Source organism: Eucyclogobius newberryi, unplaced genomic scaffold (genome assembly GCF_026437365.1).
Source record: "Eucyclogobius newberryi isolate DKJ021-1_F unplaced genomic scaffold, fEucNew1.0.hap1 SCAF_3, whole genome shotgun sequence".
Lineage (NCBI taxonomy): Eukaryota > Metazoa > Chordata > Actinopteri > Gobiiformes > Gobiidae > Eucyclogobius > Eucyclogobius newberryi.
Window position 1 is genome coordinate 28,999,619 of NW_027315945.1, and position 11,828 is coordinate 29,011,446.

The following is an 11,828-nucleotide window of genomic DNA, read 5'->3' on the forward strand; positions in this document are numbered from 1 at the left end:
ACATGGACCGGCCCCCTGCTGGTGCCAGAGTCAGGACTAAACATGGACCGGCCTCCTGCTGGTGCCAGAGTCAGGACTAAATATGGACTGGCCTCCTGCTGGTGCCAGAGTCAGGACTAAATATGGACTGGCCTCCTGCTAGTGCCCAGAGTCAGGACTAAACATGGACAGACCTCCTGCTGGTGCCAGAGTCAGGACTAAATATGGACCGACCTCCTGCTGGTGCCAGAGTCAGGACTAAACATGGACCGACCTCCTGCTAGTGCCCAGAGTCAGGACTAAACATGGACAGACCTCCTGCTGGTGCCAGAGTCAGGACTAAACATGGACCGACCTCCTGCTGGTGCCAGAGTCAGGACTAAACATGGACCGACCTCCTGCTGGTGCCAGAGTCAGGACTAAACATGGACCGAGCTCCTGCTGGTGCCTGAGTCAGGACTAAACATGGACCGGCCTCCTGCTGATGCCAGAGTCAGGACTAAACATGGACCGGCCTCCTGCTGGTGCCCAGATTCAGGACTAAACATGGACAGACCTCCTGCTGGTGCCAGAGTCAGGACTAAACATGGACCGGCCTCCTGCTGGTGCCCAGAGTCAGGACTAAACATGTACCGGCCTCATGCTGGTGCCAGAGTTAGAACTAAACATGGACCGACCTCCTGCTGGTGCCCAGAGTCAGAACTAAACATGGGCCGGCTTCCTGCTGGTGCCAGAGTCAGGACTAAACATGGACCGACCTCCTGCTTGTGCCAGAGTCAGGACTAAACATGGACCGGCCTCATGCTGGTGCCAGAGTCAGGACTAAACATGGACCGGCCTCCTGCTGGTGCCAGAGTCAGGACTAAACATGGACAGACCTCCTGCTGGTGCCAGAGTGAGGACTAAACATGTACCGGCCTCATGCTGGTGCCAGAGTCAGGACTAAACATGGACCGGCCTCCTGCTGGTGCCAGAGTCAGGACTAAACATGGACCGGCCTCCTGCTAGTGCCCAGAGTCAGGACTAAACATGGACCGGCCTCCTGCTGGTGCCAGAGTCAGGACTAAACATGGACCGGCCTTCTGCTGGAGCCAGAGTCAGGACAAAACATGGACCGGATCCTATGCATCTTTTACTAAATCAGAAACAGTTTTATGCTCGTGTTTCTTACCTTCGGGGCTTCCAGTGTGCTCAGCTGAATCAAGATACTCCGAAAGGTTGTTTTCTTTGCTCTCTGTTGCACTTAAAACACGGGCCAGAGCTCGAGACAGTGGTGTGGCAACATGCGCCTCTTTAGGGAGGGCATCTGGACCGGCTTTACTTGGACCATCAGGAGTCAGACTTCTTTGTATCTAGCGGGATATAAAGTGTACATGTGGTTTAAATAGTCTAAGAACGCTTAAATGAAAAGGGTAACAATCACGCAATGTTAGTCCATTGTGTTTGTGGTAACATCAGAAGGTTAATTGTAGTCTTAGAATTATGGTTATTATCTTTATATTAACTGGGTCAATACACAAGAAAAATGTAACTTTTAGTATTGTGTCAAAATGTACTCATTTAACACTGAAAACAGGGTAAATTTACATGACCAATAGAAATCATATAACTAGAATAATTTAACTAATAAGATAACCAAATTATTTTTGGTATGTGTTACACCTGACGACATGTGTCAGTTAATTGATACATCTTTAGAGAGTAAATACAGTTGTATATGGACTATTAACATAACATGCTGCTCCTCCTCGATCTGAGTTTCTGAGGAAAATTTAACTAGAATATGAATGCAAACTATTGAATTTAAAATGGTTTATTTACCTTATCAAGGACACTGACATTCTGTTTTGGGGTGAATGGTTTGGAACAAGGCGAGGAGAAATTAGAACCGGATGTTGCAGGAGGAACAAATCTGGGCTTTTTGACTGGATTATTCAGGAGCTGACTGGGAGCCCCTGAGCGCCTCATGGTTTCAACAGAATCAGTGACGATCTCCTAAAAGCAAAGTGCAAATATCAAAACAGCAGTGGGATATGGTTAAACAATGCACCATAGATTGTCCTTTTAATAAACAGTTGTCTACTACTCAACGTTTCCCAGAAGAGAGAGGACTACACGGTGGAGCGTTTTATTATAGACTTTTCTAATAAGATTGAATCGTTTCAAATCATCGACGTTATTAAATTGTCAAGAGGTCTGCATCCAATTCTCTGCCAGTAAAAGCATGTGGTTTTGGGGAGAGTTCTGAACTTGGACTATTTTTGTGTTAAATGGCACTGATTCAAAGGCTTATTTATGTTCATGAATAGTTTTCTTAATCTGTTGAGAACCAAAATCAAATTTAAATTCAAATCAAATGGGGAAATTATGATTGATCAACATGAAGCAAAAATATTGATTCATTTTTTTTACATGAAAACTTTAAGTCGTGATCTGGCTCCAAGAAGATTGTGATATTAATTATTTTGGCATCTCATTCTACCCAACTAAAAGTACTGTCTAATGATAAATAAAATAGCAGACATGTTACTTCAAAGTTTAAACAATAAAGAACATTGAATAAGAACCACTAGTTGCGCAGGAGAAAAAATGTGTGGTGGATACAAATGAATGGAGAAATAATGATTTACTTATTTCAGATCCATGTATTTCTTCCACTAAAATGCTGTTGTGATCCACTTCCGGGTCCGGCGTTAGCACCAGGCTAACAACAAAACTGTTCGTAGCCCAACGCAAAACGCACCTTTATTAATCACTTTGACTGAACATCGTGTCATACATACCAAAGATAAAAGTACTTTATCGCCGATGTTAAATCTCAGCTATTTCAGATGCACAGCGTTGTTTTTCGCCAGTTTATTCTCAAAACATTGGGCTTTCTCCCGCTAAAGAGCTGCGCATCCGGATTGGTTCATTTCCGACAGTGGGCGGGGTTAAATGAGTGCACGTGGTTGCATGACGTTTGTTGGCGCAGCTGCGTATTCTGCGTGTTCTGCATGTTCTGCGTGGAGCTACTGTAATAGATCCACGGCTAAACTGATGAAAAGAGCACGAGTTTTCACGTCGTATCAAGTGCTCATCTTCATTTTCCTACTAGAATCAGCACATTGTTTTTGTTTTGTTTGTTTTTTTACCATTTTTGTCACCTCCAAATGGCAAAAATGGCCAAATGGTTTACTTATCTGTTAAAAATGATGGGGAAAAGCTATTTTCTAGCCACTAAAGTTGTATTTGAATTGAATAATAAGTATATTTTGTGGTAAAGTATGAAATGTGTCAGTAGATATGTCGGTGTAATTCATCATTTGTTGAGGAGTGTTGCATTGTAGGAAAAGCTTCAGTTGTAGTCATCTGGACTCTGTTTTCTCTCCTCAAAAAGAGTCCAGATGACTACAACTGAATCTATTCTACAACGTATCTGTCAATTAATACTATTGTAGGGTAAACATTTTTAGTTGTATTTGGCCAGTACAACCTAAAAATCAGGATTGTCTTATCATTATCTCAAATGAAATAAACAAATAATGTAAAATACCAACTGTAAATGTATTTAAACGCTGGTCTATTATGAAATATATTATCAGATATATTTAAACTGCATTGGGTTAAACTTCACCTTTGCCTCCATTCTGAAATGTTAAAAAAAGAAGAAGTAGTCCATATATTAACATTTGACTAGAATTGTGTGACCCTATAAAACTGTAGGCCCAGCACTTTTAGAATGCGTATTTTTCTTAATGTTCTGATTCTAATGTGTAGTGACGTCGCACTGCCAGAAGGGGGCAGGAGCAAGTTGTGTCTGATACTGGGTCAGTTGATAAGGTATCCATGGGTTTCAAAATGATGAGAGATTAGAACAGTTGCCATGGCGATGAGCAATTTAACGAAAAAAAGTCCTCAAAATGTTGAAAGGAAATATGAAACCCACAAAGAGACCGTATTTTCAACAAATCTCTCTGGGTGGAGTCTGCATGTTCTCCCCGTGTTACCGTGGGTTCTCTCCGGGTTCTCCGGCTCCTCCCACCGTCCAAAGACATGCATGTGTTAGGCAAAATTGGTGACTCTAAATTGGCCCTAGTGAATGAATGTGAGCGTGAATATTTGTCTGTAATGTCTATGTCTCTGTGTTGGCCCTGCGACAAGTTGGCCACTGTCCAGGGTGTACCCCGCCTAAGGCCCGAAGTCACTGGGATAGGCTCCAGTCACCCGCGACCCCGAAAGGGAACAAGCGGTAGAAAATGGATGGATGGATGGATTCTTTTGATCATTTATTATAGTGACATTGATCTATTTTTTTAACTTGACCTACTCCATATTTTCTACATAAGACTTATCATAAGCCTAGCATTGGAGTCTCTATTAAAAACGGTGGAATCTTTCAAATAATCTAAAAATAAACAAAACAAATACATGAAAAATGTACAATAATTTTGACATTTTTGGGAGAAGAAGGCAAGCGCTCATTATTATTATTGTCCCTGTGCCTTTTAAAGTGTTTTGAATCCTCTATTGTATTGATATGTAATTGCTTTTGAAGAGTTGTTCAATAGTAAACATCAGATTACGATTAAGCATTGAGATTGTAGCATTAATATAACATACAGCTCAGTTTGGCATACACCACTAGTAAAGGCATTTTGATGGTTTGCTTTTTGAAGTTTGCTGTTTGTCCGGATGTGATGTTGTGGTGTGCCATCTAATCAGAGCGGGAGAGAGTGCATAATCCCATGTTAATCCCACGTTCACAGGGAAACTTGGTAAGGGATGGGCCATCGGGAGGGAGCGAGAACGGCAGGGACAGCGGTAATCTCCATCGACTAAAAATACACAACAGTTATAATGGCGACTCACTGAAAAACACACTTTGTCCACATTTTGCCCAGCGTGTCTTAATTTCCTGTAATGCTGCCTGTGTGGTTGGTTTTCATCTGACAGCTGGCGGGCTGGTGGTCTGGTTGTCAGGGTGCGTCTCCATGGATACACTGTCCCAAGGGAAAGGCCCCTCACCTGGGTGCATCCGCAAAGAGAGGTAGGAGCAGAAGACGAGCAGAAGAAGAGCGGTCCCAGAGAAAGACACAGGACAGTCTGAGGAGGTGAGTTTGTGCTTTTTGAATCATCATTGGTACAAAACACTGAGGTTTTATGCGCTGTCAGCACATAAATGACAGAGATCAAAGACAAGCAGACACAGGACGACACACATGCTGTACATAACCACCACTTACTGTGTACTAGTTTTGTAGCCTTGCAACTGTTGTATTTTATTAGGCATTTCAAAGTATTTCTAATAGTCTGGATAAGTTAGATTTAAGTATGTTTTTAATTAATAGTTATTTTGTGATTTGTTATTGCATATTTCTATTCTCTATTCTATTTTATATTAATTGTTGTTACATGGAAAAATGTATATAGATTCTACTCCTGACACCACCGTGAAAATATACTTTCACTGATTATTGCACAAAGTTGTTTTTGAAGGAAGTCTTTAACTAAAACTTCATATTTTATTGTACAGAATAGATTAGTGCTGTATCTATCGATTAGGCTAATTTAGTAGTCGAGTAGTCAGCAATTATTATTGTGATTAGTCAAGTAGTCAAACAATTATTTTCATTTAACGTAGAGATTTTTTAAAAATACATTTGTAACTAAATAAAGGTTGAATTATGGTGACCAAAGTCTTCTAGTTTGAGAATAATTTACTGTATTGTATTTTAAAATCTAACATTCTTTTTTTTTTTTTTTTGACATTTTGATATAATAATGCCACTGTCTTTGTTATTAAAAGTCTTTTCACGTGTGTATTAGAGTCTGTATAGTCCAGAAAACAACTATTGCAAGTGTCAACATTTGATTACAATTAAACAACTAGTCATGAGTCACTTCTATCTACAGAAAATCCATTACATTCCTTTTTCGACAATTTTAGACACATTCTCAACCAGTAGCCAAATAATTCTGTCGGAGTAGCAGAGTCATGTTTTATTCACGACTCATTCCATCTAATCTACAGGATAAAGTGTTGCTAATGTGGCCTGGTCTTTGTCTATTTTTGTCTCAGGATGGGGTTTGATCTGGAGAGGTTTGTTGGCTATGTGAATGAAGGGCTTCTGTGTTGTGTGTGTCGAGACGTGTTGGAGCGCCCCCTTCAGGCTCCATGTGAACACGCCTTCTGCAGCGCCTGCATCAGCAGCTGGTTAGTCCATCACAGCTCCTGCCCTGAAGACAGACTGCCTCTGGATTCAGGCAACCTCAAACCACTCTACAGGTCTGTCACAGCGAGATTCATGACAAACTTTCCCTTAGAAGAAAGAGTGATGTCCCTGGGTCAGAAGTATTCTTTTGTAATATGGCATTTTTTTCTCTATTAAGAAAAATCCGCACATGTTGAACTTATTTCAATTTGTTTTTCACTGAGGGTCACGTATTGAAACATGTTTGAAGCGGAAGGTAATATTACAACGCAGTGGATCATTCAGACAGGTGCTTTTAACACCTTTCAGAGTCACTTCAAAGCATCATTCTGGTCATAGAATTACATGTAACCAGATAATAACCAGACTCAACCCCGCTTAACCTCTGAGATTAAACAAAATTGGGCATTCTTAAGGTGGTATGATTAATAAACAGATAAAAGACCAAACGAAGGGCTGTCGAAAGAAGGGCTTGTGGCTCAAAGCTTCACGTGGTGTGAATAAAAAATAAATAAACAGATCATATTCACATTCAATTGAGGTTTAGATCCATAATCCCACTATACCATCTACAATCTTCGCATTGACAATATGAATGTCATTGCCCTCATCCCAATAAGCACCCAGAGGGCCAGTGGTGGTATCATCTGACACACTTTCTTCTGCAGGTACATGCGTAATGACCTGAACCGGCTGCAGATCCGCTGTGTGAACGCGGGTCAGGGCTGTGAGCTGGTCTTCCCCCTGGAGAACCTGCACGCTCACGAGGACGAGTGCGACTTTGCCTTCATATCCTGCTCCAACACGGGTAGGACCATCACTCAACTCCTCCAGTGTCAAGACAAAGACTTTATCGACCCACCAAGACCGATATTCTCATTTTTCTTCTCGCATATGGAGCAGGAGGGTCACGAAAATCTGTATCAAAAGCCAATTCATACATTTATATGACGTATAGAGCAGTAAAGTGGTAATGTGACACCTTTGAGACAGCAACAGGTGGCCACTGCTGTTGCTATGGTTACAGTGCACCCAATTTACTTAGTTTAAACTCCCACATTTGTGTTGCATTCGTGTGTTCGGTTTCGAGAGAATGCCTCGTTTTGTGATGGAGAGAAGGAGAGTATATATCTAAAAGCAATTGACAATTTCGGAGAGAAATATTCAAACAGAAGACAAATGTTTAAACCTGATCAAGTTTCCATAGCGATTGGGTAAAAAATGCCATATAAACCAACAACTTGTGTCACATTATTAAGTGCAGTTCACTGTTACAGAATAAATAATGAACAATTAAAAAATACTTTATGCAAATGATACAATAACCCTGAAGCTGGATAAGATAAGATAGGCTTTATTTGTCCATGCAATAGGAAAATTTCGGAAAACCTTATTTTAAAGAACATTATATACTTACTTTTTACATACACTGCTATATATAACACTTAAGTAACAATCATTAGTCATAGATTAATTTAGATCAAATAAATAAAACATTTCAATATTAAGGAAATCCCAAAAATGTCCCCATTTGTGCAAATAAAAGCTACTGTTTATCATTATTATAAAATGCCTGCTCAGTTTATTCGAGGTCCATTTGCTCTTTGTTTGGTGATTCAGAGAACAAGGTGAACGTTTTATTTCACGGTTATTTCCTTTATTTCAGGCCCAGTAATTATAGTTATTAACTTAAACAAAGCGGAATCATCTGCAGTACAACAGTTTATAGGCAAATACAAACAATACATTTTTATCTGCCCAGTTCAGCTCTGACTCATGAAAGAAACCCACTGGGCATGTAAGGTTTACCTGTAAAAACATGTCTACAACAGTGTTCTCCGCTTTAATGTCGTTTTTTCTTCTTGTAACTGTGCTTCTAATCATCTGGTTGTGATTGGCAGATGGAGCGTACATATGTTGTCACTGCGGTAGGTAGTGCATGTGCATGGGACGTGGTTTGACGTTTGATTTAGGGGAGGGCGATATGGGGAAATAAACATATCACAATTTTTATATATTATTACAGTTAATAATTGCTGGGACGGGACGAGACACGAGATCGGGATTCACGAGAACGAGACGAGATTTTGACATGATTTATAATAAAAAAAAATGGTGCGATTCAGTACAACATTTTGAGCTCAGATTTTATTTAATATATTTGCTCTTATTTTAGAACTACTTTTTGGAACTAGTTTAAGGAGTGTACCTTGGCAACAGTAATCCCAAAGAAAATGTAAACAAATGGGTAAAAAAACCTCATTAATTTGGTCTTCTTTTATATTTACAAACCCTGTTGTTTACCTTGTTTACTTTATATTTCATGGCACAAGATTTTGTCCTATTCTTACAATTCTTGAACAATTAATAGCTTCATATAGCGGCTAAACAAAATGTATTCCCTTCATCTGTGACTGGTCAGCATCAGACGGAAACACTGTGAATCCTGATGAAACAATCTCTCCAAACTGGTTCAGCTTCAGATCACAATCAGATTTCACATCGTCAAATCGCCCGCCTTCAGTTTGACGTGTTTGGGCCGTTTGTTTTGAGGTGAAGAAGGTGAGAGGAAGTCGGGTGATGTCAGATTGGTGTGATACTGTGCGTCAGGTTGCCCGGTGCAGGTGGAGAGACGGGGTCTGGAAGCTCATCTGTCCGAGTGCAGTTTTCGCAGCAGGTCTTGTCCCAACGGCTGCGGACGCACGCTGCTCTCCACAGACCCGGTCCAGCACAACTGTGTCGCCGAGTTACGCACCGAAGTGGAAATGCTTAGGTATAAACTGCAATGTCATCTTTTCATAGAACAATCTTCGTGAGTTTTTTAGCCATTATTAATACTGTAAATAACGTACAGTATGTAGCATGTTTTTGCCTCGTTTTTGATGCGTTCACACTGGTCCTGGTCAAACACAATTTCGATATTAAAGAAAAGGCTCGATACCTGATAAAAAATTTGATACCGCAATGATACAAAAGCCTCAATTTTTAGACAATCGAATGTAAAAAAATTATAATAGTTTCATTAATGTAACCATGTGGTCTCGTTTTTGCTGAGACCATTCCAAAATGAATCAGGAAAGGTTAAGTTTTGTACAATTTATGTCATTTTCTTTCCAGTATCAATATCAATTAGTACCCAATTTAATACATTTGTCCTGGTTTGATCCTGGTTCGATTCCTTTTCAGTAGACTCAGTTTGGACTCGCTCCAGTCCCGGTTAAGTCATGATCTAGTCTAGTTTTTCAGGACTAGACCAGGGTTTGTTTCAGCAAATTTTAATGTCAGGATTTTTTTTTTATGCTGAAGTTATCTTTATTCTCATGTCTCGTTTTTGCACCTTTCATACTTCCCATCTCTGCTTTATTGTGTATTTAGCTCTGCCATGACAAGTGACTTTCTCCCGTCGCTTGTTCGTGCTTTTGACAGGGAAGAGATGATGTGCAAAGTGGAGGAGGTGAGACGGGAAATGGAGTCTCGTTTGGATTCCCAGAGAAGGCACATGGTCCAGAAAGAGTCACAGCTGAAGAACGAGGTGGAGGAGCTCAAGGTCAGCGGACGAACACCTTTTTAGGGAACTAATTCACAACATTTACATTTAGAGTAGAGCTGATGGGCACACTGATCCACACAAGCGCTCCTGACCCGTCGATGGATATTTGGGACCCAGAGCCTCACATGGGCCTTTCTGATATACATTTATAGGAAGATGGTCCAATTCTGGGACAACAAACCACTGTGGAAGACACATGCAAAATGATAATAAACAGTAGATCCCGGCTGTAAGGGAGTAAATAAATGTACAGAAAATACCTATTCACAATACTAATTTGCGTTACAATTTTAGAGTTTGTAAGGTAGAAGTGCAGTGAATTAGCTCCGGTTATAAGCATTCTGGCATCGGACTGCTGTGCTAAGGTTTGGCAATGTTCTTGTATCTGCCCCCGTTTAAATAAACTAAGGACTAAATCATTTGTATTTCGGTGGCATTCAGATCACACTCTAAATGTGCTTCATCGCACAGTTTAGGCTTCAAACTGCACATCTTTGGGGAGACAAATGGATGAGGCGTTTTTCCTTCATCCCATGAGTCATAATGAACATATAACGACCGTGAAACAAACCGAGCCTCTGTTGTTTATACACTATAACATAACACAAAGCGGAACGTATTCTAAGCATTCAGGACACAGTTATCTGCTTGGACCATGTAACGGAAAACATTACAAAAATACAACACTTATATTCAGGTATATTCAATATTCTGTAACTGCATACAATTCCTTCCCATGCAATTAGAAAACTTTGCAAAAAGGTATAACATCTGTACTCATTACTGTATCATTTTTGAAACCTCAACCAAGACATTCATTGACACACTTTGGCACATACTGTATCATCTGATTATTCACATTATGATTAAAAAATAACTAGCATCAATCATTCTAAATTGAATTCTTATTACTGTGGAAACAAAAATGATTTATCCATTTATTGACAAGGCTGGACAAGCTCAAGCGCCTGCCTGTACCTGATCATTTCATTTTGATTTATTTGGTTATTCTGGTTATTGTGGTTGTAAGTATAAGTGTGATAACATGCCGTGCCGGTTCCTTTCCTCAGGGCCAGCTGTCTCGTGTGATGTGCGACGTGCGCGCTCTGTTGGGAGCCGAGCGTCTGAGGCGACAGGAGCTGGCGGAGGCCGAACTGGAGAAGAGGGAACTCATGGAACTGCTCCGAGACCCGCCCCAAAGAGCTCAACCGCCCACAGAAGGAGCCGCCCGGGACCAGAGGTGAGGAGAGGAGCCCAATATGCTCTGTAAGTGTCACTTTAAAATGTCAACCAACCTACGAGTAACCGATCGAGTCGAATCTGCATGACGCTTCACTTATCACTTTTTTTTGTTGTTGGACATTTTGGCTTTTTCATTACAAAAGCTATACAGTCCATCTTTGCATATCGACATACTTTTATTTATTATTATATATAAATGTTTGACTGGGCTTTTTCCAACCTCATATTGATCAATCTTGATGTGATTTTAAAAAAAGACAAACAATTCAGGAATCAATTAAATCAGTGCTATTGAACATAAAAATAGTCTAATTTCTTCTACCAAAGTCTGAATTCACAACTTTTTTCTCATATTGATTGATCACGTTTTGTATTTATTGATTTTCCTTATTAAAAACATCAGAAAACGAATCGGAAAAGAACAGTAACAAAAAGTTATTAAATGTGAATAGTTGAGTACTACCCACTCCTGCTATTCATTTCATAAACATTTACATTAACCCATGATGTTTGGATCTAAATGTTATTAAAATGTAATGAATTTCCCAGCCCTACTACATATTGCAGTTATTATGAAGAATAGGGGAGTTTTATAGTAAATAAAGCTGCCACACTTGTGCAGGGAGCAGCGCCTGGACCGCGCTCAGTCCTCTGAATGGACTTTGCTGACAGAGTCCAGTCGCCAGCAGAAGAGAGAGAGCCCGTTCCACGCCTCCAGTCTGTCTCTACACTCGGCCCAAACCCTGAACGCACCGGGCCAGGCTCCGCTGTCGCCTCAGCTCACGGCCCACAGGGGGGGCACTCGCAGCCTCACTCTGGACTGCATCAAGAAGAAGAGCCGAGAAGTCACAGTCATCTGAAGG

At 40.6% G+C, this 11,828-nt stretch overlaps 1 protein-coding gene and 1 long non-coding RNA gene across 2 annotated transcripts; one reads left to right on the forward strand and one right to left on the reverse strand.

Annotated features, from left to right (window-relative positions):
* Nucleotides 1–1,150: 1,150 nt before the first annotated feature.
* LOC140373536 (uncharacterized) lies at nt 1,151–2,880 on the reverse strand. Its single transcript, XR_011929032.1, has 3 exons — nt 2,763–2,880; nt 1,801–1,974; nt 1,151–1,331 (listed from the first exon to the last, which is right to left on the reverse strand). It is a non-coding gene; the product is annotated as an uncharacterized lncRNA (long non-coding RNA).
* A 3,143-nt stretch (nt 2,881–6,023) lies between these two features.
* On the forward strand, nt 6,024–11,828 carry rnf41l (ring finger protein 41, like). The gene is made up of 6 exons (XM_072461352.1): nt 6,024–6,247; nt 6,842–6,981; nt 8,784–8,946; nt 9,600–9,720; nt 10,794–10,963; nt 11,588–11,828. Exons 1-6 carry the CDS (start codon nt 6,042–6,044, stop codon nt 11,823–11,825), a joined length of 1,038 nt encoding a protein of 345 aa, XP_072317453.1. The 5' UTR covers nt 6,024–6,041; the 3' UTR covers nt 11,826–11,828.

Coding starts and splice junctions, on each gene's coding strand:
- rnf41l (XM_072461352.1), top strand. CDS start 6,042: ATGGGGTTTGATCTGGAGAGGTTTGTTGGCTATGTGAATGAAGGGCTT. Junction 6,982..8,783: donor CATATCCTGCTCCAACACGG/GTAGGACCATCA, acceptor ACTGTGCGTCAG/GTTGCCCGGTGCAGGTGGAG. Junction 9,721..10,793: donor ACGAGGTGGAGGAGCTCAAG/GTCAGCGGACGA, acceptor TCCTTTCCTCAG/GGCCAGCTGTCTCGTGTGAT.